This window comes from Lagopus leucura, unplaced genomic scaffold, assembly GCF_019238085.1.
Source record: "Lagopus leucura isolate 7727_CA_CO unplaced genomic scaffold, USGS_WTPT01 Super-Scaffold_100159, whole genome shotgun sequence".
NCBI classification, from domain to species: domain Eukaryota; kingdom Metazoa; phylum Chordata; class Aves; order Galliformes; family Phasianidae; genus Lagopus; species Lagopus leucura.
This window is the reverse complement of record NW_024962335.1, coordinates 15,857,201-15,884,902: the sequence shown is the minus strand read 5'-3', so window position 1 is coordinate 15,884,902 and position 27,702 is coordinate 15,857,201. Positions and strand designations below refer to the sequence as shown.

The window sequence follows — 27,702 nt, the reverse complement described above, 5'->3', positions numbered from 1 at the left end:
TGGGGCGTGGGCACCTGTGGAGCGGGTGTGCGGCCACGGGCTGTGTGGAGAGGCGAAGCCGTGCCAAATCTGGGTCTGGAAAGTGTGGTTTTTTTTTCCAGAAAACACTTTAATTTTCCCCCGTAGCCGAACGGGCGACGGTTTCCTGTAGGGTTTCCATGTAATTGGAACGCACAGAAAAACATGGGCACGCCCAGCCCCTGCTTGGCAGGGCTCACATTGTCAGGGCTGCCAGGGAGGTTTGCCATATGGAGCCCACTGTGCCCCAGTGCTGCTGTGGTCCCCATTCAGGCAGTGCAGCCTCACAAACACAAGCTGAACAGGCTTTCACAACGACCTTTGGAAACCCTGAAATCATAGAATCACGAAACTGTTTGTGTTGGAAGGGACCTTTAAAGGCCATCTAATCTAGCTGTGCTGCAATTAATAGGGACACCCACAACTAGATCAGGGTGCTCAGAGCCCCTCCAGCCTGACCTTGGATTTCTCCAGGGTTGGGGCATCTACTGCCTGTCTGGGCAACCTGTGCCAGTGCCTCTCAGCATTTAGTGTAAAAGTCTTCCTTACATCCAGCCTGAATTTCCCCTTTTAGTTTGAAACCGTTTCCACTTGTCCTATCACAACAGACCCTGCTAAACAGTCTGTCCCTGTCTTTCTTACAGCCTCCCTATCAGTACTGAAAGGCTCAGGCCTCCCCCAGAGCCTTCTCTTCTCTGGGCTGAACAGTCCGAGCTCTCTCAGTCTGTCCTCATAGGAGAGGTGTTCCATCCCTTGATCACTTTAGTGGCCTCTGGATGCACTCCAACTGCATCTCTCCCGTACTGAGGACTCCAGATCTGGACACAGTACTCCAGGCGAGGTCTCACAGCACAGAATAGAGAGGCAGGATCACCTCCCTTGCCCTGCTGTCTGCAAACTTCCCTTGATGCAGCCTAGGACATAGTTGGCTTTCTTGGCTGTGAGGGCACACTGCTGGCCCACATCCAGCTTCCCATCCAGCAGTATCCCCATAAATGCCAAAATGCCCACCAATACCCTTATCTTGCCTTCCACACTTGATTCTAGATCGTTGGGAGACAGGTTATCAGCTTGAGCCCCAGAGCCTGAAATGCAGCATCCCTCACAGAATGCACTGTCTGGTCCAAAGCAGAAAGAGCAAGAGAAGCCTGCTTCTCTGTTACCATACAGAAAGAGAGCTGTGTCCTCCTGCAGCCCCTTCCTTTACTTTAATCGTGGAAAGGATGAAATCTTGTCAGAGAACTGGCAGCACAGAATGGTGCCTTTGTCTGCCACAAGGAGTGACAAACTGTCTTGGCGCATGTTCACCTCAACACAACTTTACTTAAATAGATTAAATCTGGCTCTCAATCTCACCAAGTGCCAAAGGTGCAGCAGTCTGTCCAGATGAAAGTCCTGCCTGGCTCCTGCAGCACCCAGGCAGCTGGCTGTGCCCTGGGTGCCCCCCTGGGGCGGGAGGGAAGCGTGTCTGGTTGTGGTTGGCCTGGGAGCTCCTTCTAAGCTGAGCTTGGTGTAGCCTCCTGTGCAGCTCTTGGATAATCCCAGCTATTAAAATACATTTCATTATGTTGCATGCATGAGTATTGTTAATATTCCTGAGATTAGTCTATTTTAACTACCTGGAGACCTACAGCAACAATTCCACAAGGAAGTCTGTCACAAGAATCGTTGGGGCATACTGTGATTGATATAAGGCATAGTAAATAGCAGAAGCTCCAAAATGAAAAATGCCATTTTTATAATGGAATAAGCACAGTACTCTGTAGCATGCAAATGCCATGGTTCCTTTCAAATCTCCACACTCGTCAATGTGAAGCCAGAGGGCATTAAGCAAATTAAGTGTACAAATTAAAACTGGGCACAGGAGCATCTCTGTGCTCACATGAAATAATGGAAATGGAAAATAATGATAACTGGAGAAGTATACGTAAGATGAAGTGTATCGCTGGTATGTGGAAATGTTTCCTTTTCAGTTGTAACATACTGTCACCTTTGTAATCTATATTGTCATTACAGGAATAAAAATCATGAGAGCAAATAGTCAAGCAGTGCCCTTTACAATATCTACAAGAATACCAAGAAGTAAAAATCACAGAAGAAATGAGAGGCAATGATAGAATGGAGGTGGACAGTCTTAAATATGGCTTTTTCAAGATATTTTGCATCACTCTAGCTGTTCTGTGTCACTGTAAGAAATGCAGTGTCTCCTTGTTTCTGCTGTGAACAGTTGGTGAGGATTTCAGTGCTCTGAGTTTGCAGGCACCACCAGGGGATTCTTCATTTCTGACATTGTTATTTTATGTAAATGTTTTTCTTTATTCACAGAAGGAATTATCCTCCCATTGAAACCAGTAGATCTCTGCTAACCAGCTTCAAAGGAAATAGGATTAGGCTTTAATTTGCAAAATAGCATTGCAGAATATGTTGTACTAAATCTGAACTATATCAATGATCAGAATAACAACAATAAAACCATTGATTTCAGTGGGCTTATCTTCCTGAAGTCAGTGTGAATTGAAGAAAAATCTTAAGATGGCAACATGTCAGCAATATAAGTTTATCACAAAACTCAGTACATTTTTAGGATTAATTTTTGCTGTGAACTTTCAAGCAGCACAATTTCTTTGGTATTTGACATAGAGACATCCTTGCCATTTAATATTTTCAAGCAAAGTGCAGCTTGCTGGATCAAGTTGAAGTGCTCAGCACTGTTCAGCCTTCAAATCTAAAGATTGCATAACTGCAAATATTTGGAAGATGCTGGCAGGCAAATCCAGAGGACATTCCCTCAACTGAACTTTCTCCTCTCTATGAGCTCACACTGATAGGGAGCTTTTTGGCCGGATGAAGTGAAAGCAAGCTAATGTGCTCCACTCAATGATAGGGATTATCCTGTAGAAGGAGATGCGCCTGGCATCCATCTGCTTCCTGCAGCAGGTATCTGCATATTATCTGCCCTGCCAGACCACATCCAATCCTTGAAATTGCGTGTGCTATGGAAATTACAGCAGTCACGCCAGTTCAGGATTAAGGCTGTAACGCTCATTTTCTCTGTACTGATTCCTGTAAATCTTTACCTTGACAAGCAGTCACCTTTTGAGGTGTAGCTCAACCAGGCACTTATATGTCCATGGAGCATATTCTAAAATTCCATTTAGAAACCTCGACCTTTCTTCAATGGATTTAACGAGGAATTTAGGCAATGACTATGTTATCATCTTTTCCTTCACACTCATTGCTTTTTTCTGCTAGTTGATGTGAAGCACAGAGGATACCAACCAGCTGGATTTACATCTCCAGGTTTGAAATTCATTTACATATTTACATATGCATGTCTGCATGCTTATGTCACACACACACAGAGATTTTTAATCCATTTCACATCTGCTTTTCCATACTCAGCCATTATGCACAGTTCCCAAAACCTTTGCAGTGCCTACACTGGGACACTCAGTGTGGCTGACCAAGAGGGAGAAGGTATCCAAAATTTACCAGTGAGAAAACCAACATGTAGATGCTGAGGCCCAGTGTTTCTCCTATTGCAGCGTACAGGATTTCCAGGGAGATTAAGCGCATGCATTTCCTTCTGCTTTCAAATTTCTTGTTTGGCTTAGGTACTCCTTCAGTAAATATTGGTGATGGTATAAGTGTTTACTGTGTTATTTATATATTACTTTTATTAAATAAACAATAAAGGCTTCCCTTCAGCCCACTGAACATAAATCCTTTCCACATTAAAGTCCACTCACATCAGCAGGCTGTAAAAAGGAAGCCCAACATTACAGCTTTCAGCAGCGTTGGCAGGAAGGTGGGCTGGGGGTTGCTGGCTTGCACATGTCACCAATGAAAAGCACAAAAAAAGAAGTGACAAAAGTCACTAAGTCACTCAACAGCACGCTGCCCTCCTCTCATCACTTCCCCTCCTTGCCCTTGGTTGCCTCCCTTCCGCCACAGCTGTTTTTTTGCCGATTCTTTGAGAAATAAGCTGGCTGCATCACCTCAACCATCAGCACATCAAGCCATGTGTGCACTGCTGGATCTCAGTTGGGGTCACTGTGCCCGCACCGTGACCTCGCATGTGGAACGACATCAGCATCTCTTATAGCACACAGATTCTCCAAAGGACCACCACAAGCAGTTGTCCCCCCAGCACCATTATCACAATGCCTCTGTCACCAACTTCCCCAGCGCAGCAGTGCGTGCGGTAAAGCGAGTAAACCATCTCAGCCTCGCTTGTTGGTGTTGCAACCCCGAGCTCAGACCATAGCGGTGCCTGTGGGTTGTGGCGGAAAAGGGTGGAGGCGTGTGGCCAGGAGGCAGCTGAAGCGGTGAAAGGGGAAGCAGTAACCAAAATGCACCCGAGGCACTCCCCAACTTGGGGGCATCCTGCAACCGATCCCCAGCCCACGCCATAGGAGCCTTCACCCAGAGACATTTGTACAGGAACATAATGGAGAGCCATGAACTTTTGCCATTTTGACCTCTTCGTCCTGGATGACTCACGGATGAGATGGGGCAGATACATCCCTCCAGGACTTTGGGATTTCCTGCCCAGTCTGATCACCACCCGGCAGATCCTACGAGAAGCGGCATTTTAGCTTCAGATGTGGCTTCTGTGTGGTGTTCTTTGCTCTGTGCCTGCGATGAGGAAAACCAAATGCATGTTTTGCACAAGATGTTTGTTCTGATATTGAGGTCTTGGGGGTCTGTGACTGGATTGTAGATCTTCTCTCGCTGTTCTTAGATGCACAAATAGTTTCTTTGGAAACACGAGGATAAGGCTATTCTAATAATGCGTGGAGTAAAAAAGTACAGATTTCTTTTTGTCTTTCAAATATACATATACATTTTAGATTGAAGAAGCTTAAGCATAAGATGTTATGCTAAATGTAGCATCAATCAGTTTTTGGATGATAGCACCTTTGGATGCACTCATTCAAACAAGCTTTTCCAAAGACTGGGATAATGACAGCAAATCCTGCCCTATTGCTGAAAATCCACCCCACAGCACCTAAAACATATTATCTGCTGTGGTATGGGGGATGCATACCATACCTTCAGAAAGAACAGCATCAGTTGATAACACATATCACTTTCCGGTTAATGTGTGTGCCTTCCCCAGGCAAAGCCTTTCTTCTTCCTTGGGATGTTTCAGATGGCAGCACAGAACTGCTCCCCTCACCACCATCTCCATGCTAGGAACGTTGAGAAACCACCTCCCTGTCTTTTCATTCCTCAAAATTCCCACTGACATACCGGAATTCAGCACTAGGCCTGCATCATGGCTCCCCTTTGTAGCTGTGATTCTGTCCCTGTTTTTTTATTCACTGAAAATTATTTTGTTAAAGTGGAGACAATACTAAACTAGAAAATACACTCAGTACAGGGGCTGCCAGCTTCCTTTGGTTTTATTTTGTTTACTTTTCATTTGTCTACAGCCACTTCCTGGCTTTGGAGAACAGTGTTGTCTATGACTTGTAAATAAAATTAGGTCAAATAATAAAAGCCATTAATGGCAGACTAATCATTTTATGGTAAGCAATTACAAAGATGAAAACAGAATATTACAACTTTAGGATGTATACCAATGATATAACATGATTTCCACAGGAAAAGACATACCCAGAAATCTGGGGCAGCAAAGCACAGAGCACAGTTAAATGGAAAATGATTCTGTTTGTGCATAGATGCACAAGGATCTAATATGATCTTCCATTAGATCTTTTTAAAAGCACATTCTCTTTGTCTATTTTCTAGCAGAGAGAGCTCTTTAAATCAATAGCAAATTGGCTAAGTGACAAACATGATCAAAGACTTATTATGCATGAAAATTTCATTATGCTGACTAGGGAATTGCGAGGGGGAAGGTTTCATTGCTTCCTGCGCATCTTTTGTGCTTCTAAGGCAGTATAAAAGGAATAGCAAATGTCAAAATGGCAAACAGGGGGATGCCACCTTTCATGTCTTTGTGCCCAGGAGGGCAGCAGTGACTCCAGCACCATCCCTACCACTGAGCCTACAGTAGGGCAGGCACAGGGGTGGGCTGGGCCTCAGGGCGGGGAAGAGCTGTGCTTGCTCTGCTGAGATGCCAGCAGTTTTTACATGGTGCTAGCTCCTCCACTCTGCACCCTTCTCCAACACATCAGCTAGGGCACCGACAGGCACAGTGAACAACCCTAAGATGAGAGGTAACGGCCACAGTTCATTTCAGATTAGGTATTGGGAAAAAATTCTTCTCAGAAAGCGTGGATGTGTTGGATCAGACTGCCCGGGGAGGTGGTGGAGTCACTGCCCCTGGAGGCGTTCCAGAACTGTGTGGATGTGGCACTGAGGGATGTGGTCAGTGGACATGGTGAGGGTGGATTGGTGGCTGGACCAGGTGATCTTAGAGATCTTTTCCAACCTTAATGATTCTGTGATTCTAAGACAACACAAGTCTTAGGAGAACTACAGGAGGAATCCTACAGGAAGAATCAAAGCAACATATGGATGCCACCAGCTCTTCTACATCAATTCAGAGCACATGACATTCTAGAAAATGCTGATAGAAGGGAAGAGCTACCTTCCCCAGCACGTCTGTAGAGACTTGGAGAGATTCCTCTCTGTCCTCCATCAGCCATGGTGAAAACTTGGCCCAGTGCCTAAAAACACTTTTAAGCTTGTGTCTCCTTATCTCTCCTGCAGAACTGGAATACTCTTTCCTGCCTCCCAAGAATTATACAAAAATAAATCTCCTCGGATCCGCAGAATGCTTTGCTGACATTAATTGTGTTATAAGAAAGAAACATTTATTTTTAATGGAATAGGACACTTATTTCTAAAGAACATTCTTAAAGGCCTGTTACCAAGATGAAAAAAGCATCCGATTTTAATAAGAGGAGCAATGTGACCTCCGCATACTTCCCATTGCTTTAGCAAGGCTGGATCCTTCTCACTTTACCTCAGCTTGCACTAATCTCTGTGAGGGCTCCATGCACAGGAGGCTTTTCTGGTACTGAAGCCTACAAAGATTTTGTTCACCACTTCGACTGCTTGGAATCAACAGATGCTTCCGCAAAACCTCTGGAAATGATGGACCTTCTCCCTGCACACTCATCCCCCATCAGCATGATGACACCTGAATTCTACCTGCCTCTGCTCCCTTCTCACTGTGGGCAGATGAGTCAGCTTTGCTTTAGGCTTTCCCCCTTAGGACCTGGATTGGAAGCTTCAGAACTCGCTGCCTCAGGGCCTCTCATCACCCTCCTGCCATTATTTGAAGGAAGATTGTTACCTTTCATCCCCTCGTGCCAGCTGACACCCACAGGGTGCGACAGGATATTCCAGAGAACAGGGGTTGTTTGTGACCATCTCTTACTGACTTTGTGCCAAGCAAAGGTGCATCCTCTGTTCCGAGAGCTCTTTTTGCTTGTGCAATCCAAAAGCTTTCTGTGAGCAATGCTGCCAAAGAAAAATAAACACTGGTTCTGGATCATCGGGGAAAGCAAGCAAACGGTGGCATGGAACACGTTCATGTTCAGATGGGACAGTTCTCCTGTGGTGCCCCTGCGATATTCAGCTCCACTGGCAATGTGTAGATCAAATACCTGACAGTGAGATTATTTAAACTAGCATTTAATAGAGAAATGAAATAGCTAGGTTTCTAAAATTTCAACTTGAACAATGCAAAGGCAATACTTGTACTGGAGATGTGAAGGGAAAAAGGGTGTTTCTCATCACCACTTTATCTAACGATAGATGTCTCTGGATAGCGTACGTTGCGAGAGAAGAAACCTGCTTTGCTCTAGAAAGCAGAGCATCCCTTTCTGTAGCACCACCCAGTGGCTGTAGAAAAATGCGTCTGCAAAACAGAATCACCCAGCGGTGCTACCCAGCAACACTTTTCAACTACTTTTTAGCAGTAAATATAATTTTTGGCATGCAAACCTGGGTGTAAGTTGGGCTTAGCATCACTGAAGCCAGACAGAGTGTGGGTGAGGATAGTATTAGGCATACTGCACTCAAAGCAGTCATGAAGAGACTGATCAAATCTGAATGCTTATGTGTTGGTATTGTGGCTGCACCTTTGGGAATGCAGCGGAGGACCCATCATTCCTGATGACAGACAGATACTGTCAAAAACACACATTTTTGCAGGAAAGGTAAAGCTCAAAGCAGCTTTTTCAGTCTGAGGCAAAGCTTTAGAGTCACATTTTAAGATCAGCAGCTGCCAGAGGTGCTCTGGTGGGACACAACCTCCAGTGTTTGAAGATACTGCAGAAGTCATGCACATATATTTACTTGAAGCTACAACAGAAGCAGACCATTGCAAGCAAGCTCGTGAGAGCAAAATAGGATTTTCAGAGGAGGAGATTATGCATGACTGCCACAGTGCTTGGTGGGAGCAGTGGGTATGCAGGACTGCTCAAAAGAAGGCTACACTGAGCACGAGGGAAAGGAGTCAAAATACACAGCAGTGTCTGATTTCCAAGAGATTGTTGTAATCAATAAAAACTGCATGTGTATGTGCAGGTGTGAGTCTATGTTAGAGCCAGCAGCAGCAAACATATATATGAGTGTGTGTATAAATAATACCTCCGTGTACATATGTGTGATTGTACTGCTTAAATGGCCACACAAGAAATCCTGTCAGCATTAAACATCCTTTTATGCTTGCTTTGAAGCCTGAGGGTCTGCAAACCATCCCCAAGCTGAAGGTGACAAGGAGCTGAAATACTGCTCACTGATAGCTCCAAATGCAATCATGGCAGAGCGCGTCACTGTGCTCAAGCCGACGTCAAGCTGCCTGCTGTAATACAAAGCCATGCAGCCCATTGTAGTCCCAGCCATCTGCGTGTGTGCTATATTTAAAATGGAAAAAGGCCTCTGGGGAAAACGAACCAAATTCACCATGGGTACAAACAGGCAGGGCACCTTTGAGGTCTGTGAAATGCATTTGCGTGCGCCAGCAATTTCATCCAGGGGTTTTGTTCTTTGTGAGACCTTGTTGCTCTCTGTGCTTATGCTAGTGTAACCCCACTCACTTTGGTAGAAATAATATTAATTTATGCCAGTGTAAGCCACAGGGAATTTTTATTTTTCTTTTTAAAACACAGGTGCAAGATAACAACATCCATAGCTGGTTTCTTTTTCTGCTTTGTTCTAATTTTTCTGGAGGTGCAGTTTCTCTGATTTTCCACATTTACTTATGTATTATAGTTCAGCCCAACAAGAAAGCAGGTGGGCCCTCAGCCCTCACCTGACACCTGCTCTGTAGCAGAGATGTTTATTCCCACTGTACAGACCATCAATGGTGTTAGGGATTGCCCTGTTCCCTTCACAGGCATTGTGCTCCCTCAGCCACCACCAGGGGTTGCATCCTTCAGTCGTTCATCAGTGCTACTTGCTAACTGCCCAAAGACTGGAGGCAGAGGGGTCATGCACATAGGGCGTTCCTTTTCTTCCTTGTGAGTTGTTCAGACAGCCTAATTTTCCCCAAGGAAGTAGCTTGCCGTTGGTAGCCCAGGCTGCATCAATAAGATCAGGTAGGAAATGAGAGCGTGCAAAATAGCAGGTGCACTGTGGAGCATCAGAGCCAACCAAATGAATGAATATTTAGTGGTCTGGAGAGCAGACCAGAAGGAAGATAGCCTTAGCTGCCCTGTGATGCAGCCAGCAAGAAGCATACATGTGTCTCTGCCCCTTTTACTGTTGGACTCGGCCTTGCTGGACCCAGCTTTGCATTGAATTCCACCAAAAACAATTTTCCATTTTTTAAGTTTTGCATTCCTGAAAACCATTGCCAGAACAGGTAACACCATTTCAAATGGCAGCTTTACACAGGCTTCTAAAAGAGGCCACAGCAGAAGAGGCTACATAATAACCATACCCAGGACATGGTGGGGAAGTCCCCACTGTCTTCCTTGGATAGCTGTCTCCCCACTGTCTGATGCTGTTTTCCCCACTGTCCCCAGCATTGCCCCCTCTTTGGCTGTCAGACGAGGCCCTGCATTGAAGACACCCATACCGAAGATCAGGGCCCAACTTTGGAGGTAGTGCCAGGGCCAGCATCAATCCGTCACTCTGCTCCACTGGGCAGTCTGAGGGCAGAGCCAGAGGATTTGGCTTGGATTTACATGGCCAGAATCTGGCACCAAGTTTAAAGGAGAAAAATGAAGATTTGCACTGAAAAGGAGCAGTGGCAAGCAGCATATATAGGCTATATAGTCCCAAGTTTTGAAAGGAAAAGAAACATAAAGCTAATAGAAAATCTTTATGGCTACTGAATGCATTTTATTTCTGAATGCCCTGTGGAACCAATGAGTCCCTCATCTTATAAAAACAGACTCAAAAAGTGCTAGTGTGAAGACTTTTTGCCTCATATTAAGGAGACTAATGGGAAGTTTATGGGCAGTGAAACTCAAAAGAGAAAGATTCATAGAAGCAAAGCTCAGCCCCACTGGCTTAGAGATCCTCTGGAGCAGAAAAACCATTGGCCAAGGGGATTTAAATCTACACCTCAAAAGCCTCACATGCCCGGTCATCCTTTATATTAGCACTAGATGGTCTCTTGCTGGTAGCTTGACTCAGTGGGTGGCTGCTCCTTCCACTCTCAGCATCCAATTCATTTCTTCAAGAGGCACAAAGAACCTGGTTAACAGCAGCCTGTCTCTCCATGCATCACTGGGACAGCAAATGGGAAACTCTGCCCAGCTTGAGAATGTTACAAGATTTAGGGCAGCAGCAGACAGCAGATCAGTCAACCTGGAGATGGGCACTACCAGATTTATTCTGCATAACACGTGAAGTAAGGCATATTCTCGACGGATTGTGGATTTATTTTTTAATAACTTTAGAATACATCCACACTGCCAGGGTGATGAGGAAGGGCTCTCACATCTCCATAGATGAAACTGTTGCACTGGGGACTTCAGTACAACAACCTATCCTAGGGACACTCAGCACAACATCCCATCCTAAGGACACTGTTCTCCTCTTTTGCACAGGGGCAAACAGGCACTGCTGCAGCTCTGCACCCAGCTGCTCCAGATGTGCTTGTGTGGCCTCCCACATAGCTCCTTGCTCTTGATGTTTTACATCTTTAGACCATCATAACAAAGTGCTGTTTTCTTCTTGTTAACAGGTATGGATGGGATAACAAATCTGCTTAGTTTTGTCCTTGAAAAGAGTGAATTGAGTGAACTGCCTTGAAGTGCAGCATTTGCAATAAATACATCCAAAGAAAGGAGCAGAAGGAGGCACGGAATGAACAGATAGACCTTATACTTCCTTACTAGGTGCTTAGTACAACAGCATAAGATTCCCTACAACATCAAGACTCACTAGTTGTACTGAATAAACTTAGTGGTAGAAGCCAATGTCTGCCAACACACCCAACCCTTTTCTTTGTTAGCTGCAAAGGAGACTCAAAATGCAGCCAGCAAGAGAAATGTGCTTATGGTGACTAAGACCAAAAGGCACAAAAAGAATTTCAGCTGTACTTTAAATGCTGCCGTTAGTTTTGAAGACAAGCTAACTGCTGGCCTTGAGTCTCTCACTGCTCTCCGGGGTTTTCCCCAGGAGTTTCCCTTCACTGCAACTTTCTCTGCTTTATTTACTGAAGATAATGTGGAAAGAGGATTTCTCCTGCAGGAAAATCATTTCAGCAGGTGAATTAGTGAGGAATGCTCAGGACTCAAATGCAGGGAAACATATAACCAGCAGGCTGGAGCAGAGGGAGGTGTAAGGGGTGAACCTCAAGAAAAAAGAAAGGGAGTGGTCCGGTGGCAGTGACTGATGGACAGCCTGTGTCCAAAGCTCCAGGCTGCATCTCACATATCATCTATTGAGATGAGTTCCTCATCTGTTGTGGAGAATTCCTCTTTCCAGTGAGGCCTGAATATCAAAGCCACCCCTATGATGCTAGCAAAGCACTGCAGCATGTGTCTTGTCATTAGAGGGTACAGCCTTCAGAGGGGTGCAGGCCCTGTGAATTGAGGTGTTGGGGGGGACCTCTGGAGATCATCCAGTCCAGGCCCAGGCTAAAGCAGGTTCCCTACAGTAGGTTCCACAGGGAAGTGTCCAGGCAGGTTTTGAATTTCTCCATAGAAGGACACTCCATCACTTCTCCGGGCAGCCTGTTCCACTGTTCTGTCACCCTCACAGTAAAAAAGTTCTTCCTCATGTGTCTATGGAGCTTTGTGTTCCAGTCTGTGTTCTTTGCCCTGTGCTCTGTCACTGGGCACCACTGAAAAGAGCCTGGCCCCATGCTCCTGACTCCAACCCGTGAGATATTTACAAGCACTGATGAGATCCCCCCTCAGCCTTCTCCTGGCCGAGTAGTCCCACGGCTCTCAGCCATTCCTCATAACAGAGGTGCTCCAGGCCCCTCATCATCTAAGTGGCCCTCCATAGGGCTCTCTCTAGAAGTTCCCTGTCTTTCTTAAACCCAGACCTGAACACAGCACTCCAGATGTGGCCTCTGCAGGGCAGAGGAGAGCAAGACGATCACCCCCCTTGATCTGATAGCCACTCACTGGCTTATGACCAACCTATTGCCCACCAGGACACCCAGTTCCTTCTCTGTAGATCTTGGATGTGTCTTATTGCTCTTCAGGATCAGGGTTTTTGTTACTGTGAGATGAGAGTACTCAAGAAGAACAATAAGCAATGCTCAAAAAAGGCTTTTTAACAGTTGTGCTTCTCTTTAAATACTTTCATTAATAGGGGTTTAGCCCTGTACCATTATTTGAAACAGCAGCTCTGTTATTGAATCAGCTCTGTTATTGAATTAATTTCATAGGTAAAGTGATAAACTATATCTTTTCTAATGACTGCTAAATAGCAAGCCTACAGAAAAGCTTTATGTAGGCAAATAAAGGCAAACTAGGATCTAAACAAAAGCTAATGTAATGGGACTCTTGGATAGATGAAGCTTTTTCTGCAAGTTTAATGCTTGGATACTACTCCACATCCGTAAGAGCTGCATTACCCAGACATGCTCAGCAGGCAGTCAGCACTTGTGCTTCAAGGCCCAGGGACCATTGGCATAGCTGCAACACACATATTTCTCTTCCAGAACTATTTGCAGAACTTCTACTAAAACAGCAAGGTTATATACGAGTAGTGATTCTGCAAACTGTATGAATAGATAAATGAAACCTAAAAGCAAACCTCCTGCCAATCCTCAGCGATTTCTGTGGTGGACTTTGTGTGTGGACTTTGGTGAATAGGGACTGATTCCTGAAAGTTCAAACACAAGATTTCTCTTGCTGTGTAATGCAGCTGCCCAGCATTTCTGGAGCACTTCATTGCAACACTTGTCCTTGATCCTTGCATATGTCCTGAACCAAAAACTACTTTTGAGGATGATATTTATGAAATAATACTGGAGTTCCACTATCTAATGCCAACTGTATTTTTAACAACGCCCTGTCCATACTGAGAGGTGGACTGAAGAAACAGAAGACTCTTTGTTCTGGAAAAAAAGTTAGAAACTAATAAGAAAGCTCCCCAAACACTGGAAAATATGTTGTGGGGCTGGAGGCTGTAAAGCAGGTATCCATCCTATTCAGCCCTTGCAAATTTTGCTTTGTCACTGAATTCTTCACCTTTCTCTGTCCACTTCGTAGAATCATAGAATCATTAAAGTTGGAAAAGACCTCTAAGATCACCTAGTGCAAATGCCAGCCCATCCCCACCATGCCCACTAACCACATCCCTCAGTCCCACATCCACGTGGTTCCGGAACACCTCCAGGGATGGTGACTCCACCACTTCCCCAGGCAGCCTGTGCCACCAGTCTTTCTGAAAATAATTTTTTCACAATATCCTGCACCTCCAGAAAGTGTGCAAACCAACAGAGAACAATTCCTCAATGTCCATGGGCCTTGGGTCGTGTTGCATGAGAGGTAAGACCCCAAAAAGGCAGGGAAGGGAGAGAATGGTAGTCTTCATCTTGAAGGCTTCAAGATACTTTATCCTTGCCTTGAGCAGGAGGCTGCCCTGCACCCAAATGGGCTGTGAGCTGCCAGGCTGCTACACCCTACAGCTGCTGTGGCTGCAAACACCCAATGGCTGAGGGTTGAAGAGGTCAGGGCTTTCTCCAGTCCTGCTACCACCCTGCCTGCAGTCACTGAAAGGCTGCGACATACTTCTGAGATGCTGTAATGCTGCTTGAGCACTGAATGCATTCAAGTACAGGGGAATTTTTCGAGGGTCTAGGAGGTTACTATCACCTCAGTTAAGGGTCACCTCTCTCTAAGGATTCAGACTCCAGCAAATGTTATGAAAATGTCCCTTCATCAATCTCATGTTCATGAAAGCTTAGTAAGGACTATCTGTACAACTATCTCCTTCCTGAATGGAAAAGCTGTTCTTCCTCTTGCACATCTTATTTTTAAATGTTAAGCACATTAGACAAAACTGAGTTTCTTTTCTTTCTCAGAAACCATCCCAAGAATGTACAACACTTAATGAAATCGCTAAGAACAAAACCATCTTCAGACCTGAATATATGATGTTAGAAATCTGGAATGAGGATGAGACTAAGATGATCATAGCAGGGTGCTTGAAGTCCACATTTAATCCTACAAAATATGCCACTAAGAGAGTTGTTTGGTGCCCAGAGCATTCCAGCAGACAGGTGCCCCTAAATAAGCCTTCTCAACCAGGGCTGTTGGGAGAGGGCTGAACCCTCTGGGGTGGGAGTAACAATAGCTCCATTCATTTGGGGCAATACTTGTGATGCCTCAGTGTCACTTTTGTTCCTAGTAATGGGATCTCTGAACTCACAGCTGAATGGTGCCAGTGTAACATGCTCTGCTCACAGCTCCAGGCAGCGGGTGAGATATTAGTACAGGCTTCCCAGGGAGGTGGTGGAGTCACCATCCCTGGAGGTACTATCCAGAACCGTACGGATGTGGCACTGAGGGACGGACATGGTTAGTGGGCATGGTGGGGATAGACAAACGGACTACACGGTCTTAGAGGTCTTTTCTAACCTTAATGATTCTGTGAAACAACAGTGCAGGAAAGGCTCACTCTCAGTGAGTTATTTACTCTGGAGTGTAATAATGAGCATTGGACCATCTCTATTGCTTATATTTGCAATCTTTTGAACACAAATAGCTAGTAATTGTGCCCTGGGGCCCAGTCTGCTTCCCTAATAGCATAAACCATATTTGTTTAAACCATAAATCATAGAAATCTGTATTCCACACTTTGATAATCTTCTACGTATATGTCCAGACACGGAGAAGCAGACTTAAGAAAGGAAAGCCTCGCTCAGTATGAGAAGTTCTGGTAACTATTAGGTGTTTTGGTAAGCTGCTCTGACACACTCGTAGGGGAAGGGAGGATTTTTGGAGTTTTAGGTAATGGAAATCATTGCTGGGTTTATTACACATTTTCTGTGTGGCTTTGGGCAAAGTGCTTTGGTCTTAATTTTATACCAGAGAAGGAAGTGGAGTATAGCTATTGACTTCAGAGGGATCTGGATTGGGACCCTTCCTTGTCCCTTGACTGGGACCAGAACTTGTAAGTTTCTCATTTGTATGTAGGAACTATAAAGGAGTGGTTTGCAAATCTTTATTGAAGACCTGCAGTTTTCCATTTGGAGACCTTGAGCAACAAGGTCATCCAGGTGAGGCAGCTTGGGCAGCACAGCTCAGTTACGTACTGCTGCCCAGCCTGGGACTTTGGCTCCCAGGCAGACCACTTGCAGGCTGGGTCCTGTTTCCTTTTGCAGAGCATTTGGGGTTTCCAGGGCTGGGAAACTCTTGGCATGATTTTATTTTTATTTTTTGCCTGAGTGACACCAAAATGAGAAATATCCTGGGAACTGCATTCTTTCCTTTTCATCTGCCATTAACAGCTGTCAATTAATTTGTCTAGATAATGCCTTTTGCAGTGCTCTCCATAAAGGTGAAAGTCTGTGGTGGCTGACATTTAAAGACCTAATCTAGCTTGAAGCTTCAAATTATTACTGCAGAGCAAATAACGTTTAAACATTATATTCTGTATCTCTTGGCACATATATATTTATGGGAATTTTGGTCAAAAGAGAAAGGAAAAAAAAAAAAACCCCACAAAATTATTGGAACCTTGTTTGAAAGCCAGAGCACTAAAAATTTGCGAGAGAGTTTCAAGTCTGATTTTTTTCTGTGCTTGTTATGTTTTCCATCCTTACTCATCACTGCAGGACTCCATCCCAGCCCCAACCTAGGCAGTATTGACAGGAAAGGATTATCCACAGGAATCTGACATATTTACATCTAGAGAGTGCCAAGGGAAAATCTTTCTGAGCGGAACAAAGCCGGCCTTATTTGAACCAGCTTCTTCCTCTGCAACCGTGATGGACATCAGGGCAGGGCACAGGAGTTAACTGGCTGATAAATACTTCATACACTAATTTCTTCTCAAGAGGATATAAGAAAATGAGAAATTTCTTCTTTGGTTTTTATTCCTCTCAAAATGAAACTGGAATCGCTTGACAAAAGATTTGTGGCAAAATGCTGAGCTGAGCTCCTAGGCAACACCATTGGGGAAAAGATTTTGGGATGCATCATTGTCAGCCAAAGGAACACCTGTTTCATATGTTCTCATACTTAAAAAACAGCTCTGGGATCTCTTTGTCTTAGGTCTAGCAGGCTAAAACTGTGATGCTGCATTAACTTCAAATACCTCTGGGTTTTAGCACTTGCATTATAAATGTCAGAATCTTCAAATTCTGCTCTTATGAACAGATTCCTGAGTTTCCTCTCTCAGTGCATGAGCAAGCTCCAACTACTGAAAAGACATTATTTTAGGAGCTGGCAAAATGATTTATATCAAGAGATTCTGGAGAGGTTTTGTTATGTGAGCCAACAGAAAATACACTTGTTGCTTTGGTGTGCGGGGTGGAATTATTTTAAGCATCTCTGGTCACCATTGGAGCAAACGGATTGTTTGAAAAAGGAATGGATTTGCATGTTCTTTGAGCATTTCCTACCAGGATTTGGAAATAAATGTTGTGTAAATATTGCGACCCCGCACCTCTGATGTCCGTGAACACCTGCTCACTGCTGGCAGAGGATGGCAAGGGCTAACATGCATGCAGGAAGAGCAGGATAGCAGCAACACAGGGTACTTTGAGAACCAACAGGGATGAGCATCTTGCAGTGCTAAGTATCATATTCTGGTTAACATTAAAAGCAAAATGACTACAGGTTTCCCATCCTGAAACACCTATAAACAAAGCAGCTGAGGGCACAACAAATACATCAGGGACCAGTTATTAGCAAAATGGGCAGAATAAGTACCAGTGGGGAGAGCACTGCAGACCATAGGGGAAGAGAAACACACTGCGCATCTTCCTCGTGCTATTCCCAGCATGAGCTCTCAATGTTGCAGCCTGGGAAGGTTCACCAGAAAGCAGTGATGGCACTGAAGCTCTCTGCTGCCCCTGTAATGTCCTTATCTTTGCCTTGCTGCATTTCAGCTCAATCTCACCCTCTCCACAATAAGCAAACGGGCCCTTTCTTTCTTCAGAACTACCTCTTACATATTTGAGAACTGTTCTATTTGTTTCCTCCCTTCTTTCCCTTCAGCCCCTCCACTGTTTTCAAGTCTAAACGAGCATAGCTGTTCAATCTTTTTTTCACAAAATATTTTACCTCTGATCATCACTATCTTTCTCTGCCAGAGCCTCTCCAGCTGAGCTACACCTTTCCTCAGTCTCTGCTAAGGATATCCTTAGCAGTGCCGAGCAGAACAGAGGGCCCACATTGCAAGTTTTTAGGCAGTTCTGGTGTTTGCACATCTCAGTAAGCCTTTTTTTCCTGTAGCTGTTTAAATTTTCTACGACTTTGTTTATACTACCAGCTGAGTTATGTCAAATAAAACGGTGAAAAGATTAAACCACTAATCTGTGTTTCAACAAAACCTCTAACATACACATCCATGCCACCAGCAATTCTTTTTGCTGCTATAGGTTATTTCACTTGAGACAGTGGTCTCATCCCCACTGGGAGATGTTCAAGCACCAGTAAGTGCCAGGTTTACCTCCACCCAGTTTGCCAGGCAGAATACAGGTAAGTCCTTTCAAGTGTAACCAAGTCCTCAGTGCCCGAGTCTAATGGCTTCCCCATTTGTAAAATCAGAGATGAAAATAAAGACAAATGTTAGTGAGCCAACTTGATCAATAATACCTCATGAATCAGCTGGACAGTTTCAGCTGAAATTTGTTACTGAAACAGCAGTTTATTCACGAACAACTATTAATGTAAAATAACATTGGCGACTGACTATGGAACTGCTTGAGGCCGTCTCTTCTCTTTCATTGGAAAGTGTAAAAATGATGGTAAAGCAGTGCTAAGACGCAGTGTGCTCTTTGAGCATTTATTAGGACATTAGGAAGTGTTTGTGCTGCATGAAGCTGTCAAGCCAAATACAAAAGCTGGGCTTGAGGTATACAAAGGGATCTTTGCAGCTGTGCCTGCCTCCAGCCACATTATTATTTATGAACAATTATTCTTTCTGAGTGAAGTAATTTCAAAAGTTTGCCACAGAATTGAAGTTACTAGACATATAACTAGTTGTTTTACATTTAACCTCTGAGGTCCAATGTGGCCTGGCCATGTGGCTGGCTTTAAAGTGTCATTACGCTCCCTTGTTATGAGGATACTACCCTTCAAAGCCATTACATGGACTTGAGTGCCTTCCTGTCAACAGGCTGTGCTGATTCTCCTTTAGCAGGAAGGGTTTGGGTGCTCCACTGTTTAGACTACACACATGTAGTCTAATAACATGCATTACCTATCTCTGTGTAGTGGGCCTTGGAACTATCAGGACATGATGATGCCCACACTGATAGAATCATCGTGGAATCATCTGACTTGGAAAGGACCATTAAAAGCCATCTAGTCAAATGCTTTGACTCCCACAGGGAGATTAGGGTGATCAGAGCCTCTCCAGCCTGACCTTGGGTGCCTCCATGGATAGGGGATCCACCTCCTCACTGAGCAACCTGGGCCAGTGCCTCACCAACTTGATTGTAAAAATCATCTCCCTTATGTCCAATCTAAATTTTCCCTCTTGTAGTTTGAAACCATTTCCCCTTGTCTTCTCACAACAGACCTTGCTAAACAGTCTGTCCCTCACCTTCTTACAGCCCCCTTTTAGATACTCTCTCAGACCACTCTCAGGTCTCCCTGGATCCTTCTCTTCTCTGGGCTGAACAGCCCCAACTCTATAGCCTATCCTCATAGGAGAGGTGTTCCATCCCTCGGATCATTTTTGTGGCCCTCTGGATGGACTCCAACAGGTCCATGGCTCTCCTGTACTGAGGATTCCACATCTGAACTCAGTACTCCAGGCAAGGTCTCACCAGCACAGAGTTGGAGGGCAGGATCACCTCCCTCACTCTGTTGGCCATGCTTCCTTCGATGCCGCCAAGGATACAGTTGGCTTTCTGGGCTTTGAAGGCACATTACCGGCTCATGTCCAGCTTGCTGTCCACCAGTGCCCACAAGCCTTTTTTGGCAGGGCTGCGATCGATCAATCCTTTCATCCTCCAGCTCGTACTGGTAACAGGGGTTGCCATGACCCAGCTGCAGATCTTGCGCTTGGATTTGTTGAACCTCATGAGGTTCTCCCCTGCTCACTGTCTAGGTCTCTCTGAATGGCATTCCATCCCTCATGCATGTCCATCATAGCATACAGCTTGGTGTCATCTGCAAACTTGTCTACTGCTGATGTCATTGATGAAGATACTAAAGAGCACTGGTCCCAGTGCTGACCCCTGAGGGACACCATGTGTCACTGGTCTCCATCTGGACACTGAGCCATTCACCACTACTTTCCAGGTACGATTTTGCAACCAGATTCTTGTCATGAAACAGTCCACTTGTCAAATCCATGTCTTTTCATCCATGGAGAGAAGAATGTTATGTGAGACTATATCAAATGTCTTACTGAAGTCCAGACAGATGACATCAGTGGCTCCTCCCTTGTCCACTGGTGCAGTTACATCATCATGGGCCAAATTCTTTGCCAACACTGTAAGCAGAACAGGAGAAATAAGCTTTGGCCCTTACCATACCAAAGCTACTTACGCAGCAGGCTTGTATTCATCTTCACGGTAATCAAAATGATATCCGCCTTTCCTAAACTTTTTCAAGTCAGGCACTCTTCATGGAGATGTTGCCAGCTTCAGACCTTGCAGTCCAGTGTTCAAAGCTACCTACAAGGTGCAGACATTTCACAAAGGTTATGTAGGTCCTTTCTGTACATTATTTCTGTTCTACATACTTTGGGCATTGAGAAAGTCTCACCAATGGCATTGCTAGTGGCATCTAGCCTCACATGCATTCACTGCATTCATCACATATTTCTCACCTATCATCCATTCTAGACAACACTGCAGCACTGATGAGGCTCCAAATCCATGAAGAGTTCCTCTGTAAGCACAGCAGCTAAACTACCTCCAGTGAAAGCTGAAAAGTCAAGGGCTGTGTACCTCCTCAGTATAAAGCTCTGGTCCTTCCCTCAGGCCCTTTCCTCTACCCAATGGGAACCTTTACATTAAGTAGAGGCAAACACTACAGCAAACAAACAAAAAAAAAAAGGTGCAAAGAATATTCCGAACATTTATTATGCATTAAAAATACTGCAAACAAGCCATACAGTTCATTTCACAGTAACCTAAACAACATTGTTCAAGAACTTGAGAAGAAGAACAGTGCAGTTCAAACAGTGACAACAGTTATCTTAATGCCATGGGTCCCTTTCTTTGCCAGCAGTTCTTTCCTGTTTACTGTGTGAACAACACAAGATACAGTTTGCTATCTTATTTAACTAAGAGAACTCCCTTTTACCTGTGCTGTTCCCACCAACACACCACTTTAGACAAGTGCTATTTCCAGGAATGATTTTCCTAATGTAGCCAAAGTGCAGGCTGAGGTGGGCACAATGCACAAAAGCCAGCGGTGGTCCCTATTTTCAAGATATCTATGTGCAGAACCCTGTACCAAATCTTCAAAGTTCAAAAGTAAACTTGAAACAGAGGGATATCCTTTCAGGCAGAAAACCAAAAAAGTTCAGTATGAAAGTGATTTTGAAATGAACATAAACACCTGGAGAACTGTGACGCATTTTCTTCTCTCTCAACCAGTCACAGGAAGAATCCTTCACTAGTGGTGCCCCAGGCAGATACAAAGGGCAACCAGTCATAAGGAATTGTCTCTAAGTTCAGGTCATTGTCAGCTGTGTGAAAAGTTGGAAATGTATATACCTTAGAAGCAATTCTGCTGATTTCATGTTGATTTCCCCCCTTCTGTGTTGTGAAGTATATTATTATTATTATTATTATTAACATGACTGCTATACAGGAAATATGACTGCTGCAATTTTAGTCCTCTTTTCTCATTTGTGATCATTTTTACAGAAAATACTGTATCATGGCGTCTTAGGTCTCTATGAAAAAGAAACAGCCTTGTCATGTAAACAGTCCAAAAATACAACAGGAATTACTGTACCCACTTTGCAGACATTCCTTCTGAGCACCAGTCTTTTGCACCAGCAGCTAAAGTTGCCGGTACAGAAACCCACAAGCAATTGACCTCTCCAGCCATATGGTGGAGCACCTCTCTTAGGTCTCATGCCCAAGCAATACCACTTCAAACCTCTCCCTACTGGAGGTCCAGCTTTCCCATTAGTTCCACGGTACAGTTTAAGGGCACAAAGAAATGGACTATAACTCAGCTGGTAGCTGGTAAACAGACCCCATGGCTGAGCCACAACTGCAGAAATGGGTGATTTGCTTCAAAGCTGATCAGGGTGATAGGTCTCTTCATTTGACAGGGTGACGGGTTTGTTCATCTGCTTTTTAAACCACACTCACAAGTAAAATCCTCAGTGCATATGGCAGTACACTTTTCATACCAGAATAGCTGTGGTCCTTTGGTGTGGGATTTCTAATGTCATAGTGTGAAACACCTTCATACCGTTAAATATGTGCCCACGCTGATGAGGCTGTAGTGCCTTAGTTACACCACTACAGTTGCAGTGGTACAACTTTACAGAGAACAGAAGCGCTTAGAAACTCAACCCATAATTAAACTCATGTTTTCTCAAAATAAAAATAGAAAAAAAAAAAAGAAAAAAGAAAAAAAAAACCAACTACACAAGAAGAGAAATAAAGGAAATAAGCAGAACTGTCTCTATTATTAAAGTATTCTCTTTGGAGGTATCAAATTGCTTTTAAAAAGAGTAAAAAACTGGGCATACAAAAGCTATTTTCTTCAATCCAATATATGCACAGGGAGCAATGCTGCCTAAACTTTTTCATGTATTTTTTCAACTTTCACAAACAATCTTTCCAGATCATTCCTCAGGTCCTCTATGGAGCTCTTGACAGACTCCAAGTTGTTCTCATTATTCTCGATTTTCACAGAGTAGGAGACTAAACTATCCACTGCAGTTCTGATCATTTTCAAATCAGAATCAACCTGGCTGACAGAAGATCTCAGTTCATCTACAGAGCCTTCCACAGAATTAAATTTTTCAAGATATCCTTGAGAATGTGCTTGACCCATCTGAAGACTTCCTTGATCCAACAAAATACTGATTTGCTTCTGGACATCCTGAAGGACACCTGAGGATGGCAAGTCATTGATACTTCTTCTTAAGTCCTCTACATCATTGTACAGTGAAGTCTGTGATTCACCAAGATTTTTCAGAACGTCTGAGACTGAAGTTATGTCTATATCTGTGATTCCCTGAAGACCACTCATGCTTTGTTCTAGAGTACTGAGCTTGTTGTCATACTCTGCCTCCTTAGAAAGGAATGATTGTAACTTCTCGTCATGCTGAGAAGCAACAGAGCTTACAGACTTCAAGCTCTCCTCTATGTGCCTCAATCGAGACTCCAGTCCTTCGCTGTTATTTTCAAAAGTTTCTAATGCTTTTCTAAAGAGTTCATTTTCTTCCCATTTGCTGAGCTCAGCTTTAATACGCAGTAAATCTTCATCAAGTCTTTTAACGTCATCAGGGAGCTGCATAATAGACTCCTCTGCTCTCAGAACTTTATCTTGTAAAGCTTTTAATGAGAGGTGCTCAGTGTCTGCAGCCTCTTTGAATTTCTCATGCTCCTGTTTGAGATTGACTAACTCTTTCACTTCAGTATAAACATCAGACTCCATGGAGTTTATTGTATTCTTCAAGGTCTCTATGTCTTTTTCTTTGGTTTTCATGGATGCTTGCATCTCGCCAAATGCATCCTTTAGCACCTTTATTTCATGCTTATACTCATCCGCTTTTTCTAGTGAATCAACTTTTGCTTTCATGTTTTTTATTTCATCTTGGCTCCTCTGCTGGACTTCAGTGAATACAGCAATGTTATCATTGATAGACTTGGTTAGCTCCGTTAGTCTCTCTTCCACTGTGTTTTCCAGTGATGTAAAGTCTCGTTCCCTTGCATCCTTCACCATGTGGATGCCATCAGACAAGTCTTTCAAAATTTCATTTTGCAGCTTCTGAAGCACTTCGCTGATCCGATTAATTTCATTCTCCCCTTGCTTCACCGCCTTCTCAGTAACCTCCTGCTTCTGCTGAGCAATTTTCATCATGGATTCAAAATCTCCAAATGTGGCTTGAAGGGAACGCACCTAAAACAAAAATCCAGATGGTTAACACAATTTTATCCTTACCTGCATCCTTACTAAGATCCTGATGGCCCTTGCTCCCTCATGTAGTCCCCTCATGCTCCCTACCTGAAATCACCCTATGGCACACAGATACATCATTTAAGCCTTACAGATCTACATACATACCCTCCAGTGAGGACCCTTGACCTCACTGACCTGCCTTAGATTATCCAGGAAATCCATGGCAGTGAAAAATCAAGCTCAAGCCTCCAGAGTTTGCATCTGTAACCCTGAGCCACTCCTACTCTATATGATTCCTGTGGGCTGCAAGTCTTTACTAAGGAAGAAAACAAAACAAAGAACAAACACTATCCTGCATGCACTTCTGAATACAGAACAGCTGAGATTACACTCTACCAGGAGATTAAACCTGAGGTCAGCACCTGAACACGAAGTATAACTCAGAAAAACTAGGGGAAAAGGAGAGCTGGGAATGGCTGGGGAATGGAAGCATTAATCATGACATTTTGCTGTTCCTGAAGACCAGTTTTTCTTGTTAACTAGTTTTTAACATAAAAACAGAGAAAGGCTTCATTGTTCTAAATTAGCAGTACCTGATTACGCATATACAAACACACTGTTAGTGAGCAGGGGTGCATGCATGCACATGGGCTGAGAACAAAGCTGTAGCAGCAGTCAAAGGGACTGACTGACTTCTGTCTCAAGTTAACACAGAAGGTTATTACCACAGCTCAGGTGTGCTATTAAGCTTCTCAACTACAAAAACTGTCTTTATTGGGGTTCTAATGGCAGCAACAGGGAAAAGGGCAAGGGGTGAGTAGCCATCAAGCTCATCTGCTCTCATATTTGCCCAGGCACACCAACAGGAAAGAATGTGTTACTTCATTTTGGGGCCAAGTAGAATACTGGTCTCAAGACTGCTGAGAAGTTTTTGGGTTTTCTTTTTGTGCATGTGTGGGTTGTACTTTTTTAGTTTGTAAAGTAGAGTAAGCACTCCCACTGGCTGCAACAGGAACTCATCATGAACAAAATACCTCAAGGCTTTGGCAGGATGGCAAGTGCTGAGTAATGTGTACAGCCTTGCCTCATGCCTATTGCTGAAGGGTATATTAATCAGTCATGCCACATGTGCTGCCACGTTTACTGATTAGATACACAGCTGGAAAGGTGGTTTTATTTTATGTATTAGAAAGAAATACATATATTAGAAAGAAAATTTTCTTTTCAACTGAGAATGGCTCTAGCAGTTCCTTGTCAGCCTCTGAGCCTAGAAATTCATCTCAAAACACTTAATAGACTTACTAACAAGAAAATAAGTTATTCATTTGTATTTTTGCAAAACTAAACCCCTTGCCAAGATTTTAAGGGAAGTCTGCACAAAGAAAGGACTGCAGGCTTCAGCCATGTAACCTGGCCTTGCTCCAAAGGATCCCTGAAGTTTTAAGAACACCCATAAAGATTACTTCCTTTATCCTCTCCTCTGTAAAAACATTTGCAACAACTTTACATTCCTCACACTTGTACTGTCTCATGCTCATACATGAAACAAGAAATGAATGAAAGAGGGGGAAAAATGCAGGTGATACTGCTACACTTATTGCAGCTAGGCAAGAGCCATTCCTCTGACTCACCAACCTCACTTTCATTATGTCTTGACTGTCATTCATTCTGACTTTTTTCCACACAGAGAGTGTTTTCCATATCACTATATTCAGAAATTCAGAAATCTGGGAGGAGAGTATACCAAAGTTCTCCTTCCCATCTTATGAGGGAATTTGCCAAACTGCCAAACTCATATTTTTAATTAACCATCTTCACACGTCAGCCTGAGAAAAGCCATCAGAAAAAGGCAGGGGACGTCTCTCTGAAAACTGTGCTATATTAGTCCAGACTTCCACATCATTTCCTTTTTCCTCCTCCTACTGATTTGTAAAGCAGATGAGTTTATATAACACTCCTGACAAAAGCCTTCTGCAGTAGAAGACTGAAGAGGAGATAGCTCCACCCAGCACCCTCTAAGTACAGTGCAGGACCCCACATGTATGTGCAATGGCAAAATAAAAGTCTGGGCTCCTCTCCTTCAAGTACACTCTTCAGTAAGTGCAGTACAAAGCCACAGAGCTTTCAAGGGTTACACCAAAACTCTGTGTTACCTTCATTTCCCACCTCTTACTCTTGTATTAGTGTGTCTCACCTCAGCCATCTGTTAGGAACAGGCAAGCGAAGTTTTGGTTCTCTTTCAAAGCAACTATTTATAAACTAACTCTACATACCTATATCACAGAATATGCAAAAGATACCTGAGGTTACCTGCAACAATGCAGAGACAGAGGCAGCAAACAGCACCCTTTCGTGAATTTGACGGGCTTACTTACAGTCTGCTTCTGAAACGCTGCTAAGGCCCTGCATTCTTACATCCCTTTCCCCTCTCACGGGAATCTTCTGTTCCCTTCCTGTGACAGAGCTATGGCCGAGGCTCATCCTACAAGCTCTTGGCCCGCAGGGAGCCAGGCACCCGCAGGAGGCAGCTCCCAGCAGTTAATCTGAGACAGGAATTTCCCGGCCTTGATCTTGGCCCTAACTTCAAACACTGCCTGCAAGCCCACTGCACTACACCCCAGATGGAAGACTGATATATATTTTGATTATATGCTTTCACATTCACCGTGTTATTAAGGTTTTAAGCACCCAGGGACATATCCAGATGGGCAGTGCATTTGTGAAGCTCTGGCTCGAGGGCTAGTAATGCTCAAGTGAAAAAACTCAGGAGCGTTTCCTCTGCGTCCCTCGAGCCACACCCTTTGTCAACCACTCCACATCTCTGCTGCGATGCTGGCCATCCTGGCCCCGCACTCCGTGCTACAGACGGCAGGAGCCGGGCAGGCCCTGTAGCTGGAGCAGTGCTCGTGGCCCGGCTCTGCAGCTCCACTGTCGACCGAGGGTCTGTGCGCAGCATCACAGCAGCTCCTGCCACGTCCACATCCACGCTCAGCCGTACTACTGACACCTCCGGCCTCGGCGCACATCGGACGTGTCCAGAAGGCTCCCTTTTAACTTCGCGATGGTGGAAATCCCGGCGGCACGGTCTGCTCTCCCACCACCACGTCAGCGTGCCGGCCGCTTTACATAAAATGGCTTCGCACCGAGCGAGCCCAGCTGGGCGGACTCCTCAGGAGGCCCCGCGGTCCACGACAGCATCCTCACTGACGCGGCCCGGCGGCGCACCCCCTTCCCCCACGCCCGACGTCCGCCTCGGGGCGCTCTCCCCCCGCCCGCCGCCCCCGCTACCTTCTGCACCACGGCGTCCAGCGTGGCGGCCAGCTCTTGCCGCTGCCGCCCCGAGGCCTCCCTCTCGCGGGCGCTCCGCCCGACCTCCTCCCGCAGCTGCCGCACGTACCAGCCGGCGGGCAGCGCGGCACCCAGCACCACGGCGGCGCCCAGCAGCAGCGCCCAGCCGCGCCGCGGGCCGGCTCCGGAACGTCCCCCTCCGCCCCCCGCCCCGGACCGGCCGCCCCGGCCGTGAGACGCCGCCGCCGCCGCCGGCTTCTTGGCCGCCGCCTCCTCGGAGCCGCCCGGCTGCGCGCCCCGCTCGTTGGCGGCGGCGGGCGGGCTGCCCCCCTTGGGGCCCCGGTGCTTGGCGGCCGACATGGCGGGACGGGGCCGACCCCGTACGCCGAGCGGGAGCGGCGGGAGCGAAGGAGGCAGGACGGGAGCGAAGGCGGGAGGAAAGGAGGGAGGGAGGAAAGGAAGGATGGAAGCCGCCGCCGCCGTGCGATGGGGCGGGGGCGCCGGCCCGGGCAGCGCCCGCTCCCCGCCCCGCCCCGCTCCGCGAAACCGCCACGCACGCGGGGCCGGGCCTGGGCCCCCGCGGGGCAGCCCGCCGCCACGCAGACGGGGACAGAGCCGTCTCTGTGGGGGCGGGCAGCGAGGCCGTCCCCAGCGCCAAGGGGATCGCGGCGCTGCACTGCGCGGCACCGAAGCCCTGTGCGGGCTATAGGACAGACCGTGCTGCAGGAAAATTTAGGCGTATCAAAAACACGCCTTCAATTCATCAGCATCG

General features: G+C 45.4%; 1 protein-coding gene across 1 annotated transcript; it reads right to left on the bottom strand.

Annotated features, from left to right (window-relative positions):
• Positions 1-20,610: 20,610 nt before the first annotated feature.
• On the bottom strand, positions 20,611-27,305 carry CKAP4 (cytoskeleton associated protein 4). The gene is made up of 2 exons (XM_042890391.1): positions 26,931-27,305; positions 20,611-23,642 (listed from the first exon to the last, which is right to left on the bottom strand). The coding sequence occupies exons 1-2, from the start codon at positions 27,288-27,290 to the stop codon at positions 22,311-22,313; spliced, it is 1,692 nt and encodes a 563-aa protein (XP_042746325.1). The 5' UTR covers positions 27,291-27,305; the 3' UTR covers positions 20,611-22,310.
• Between the last annotated feature and the right edge of the window lie 397 nt (positions 27,306-27,702).

Coding starts and splice junctions, on each gene's coding strand:
- CKAP4 (XM_042890391.1), bottom strand. CDS start 27,290: ATGTCGGCCGCCAAGCACCGGGGCCCCAAGGGGGGCAGCCCGCCCGCC. Junction 23,643..26,930: donor TGGACGCCGTGGTGCAGAAG/GTAGCGGGGGCG, acceptor TTTTTGTTTTAG/GTGCGTTCCCTTCAAGCCAC.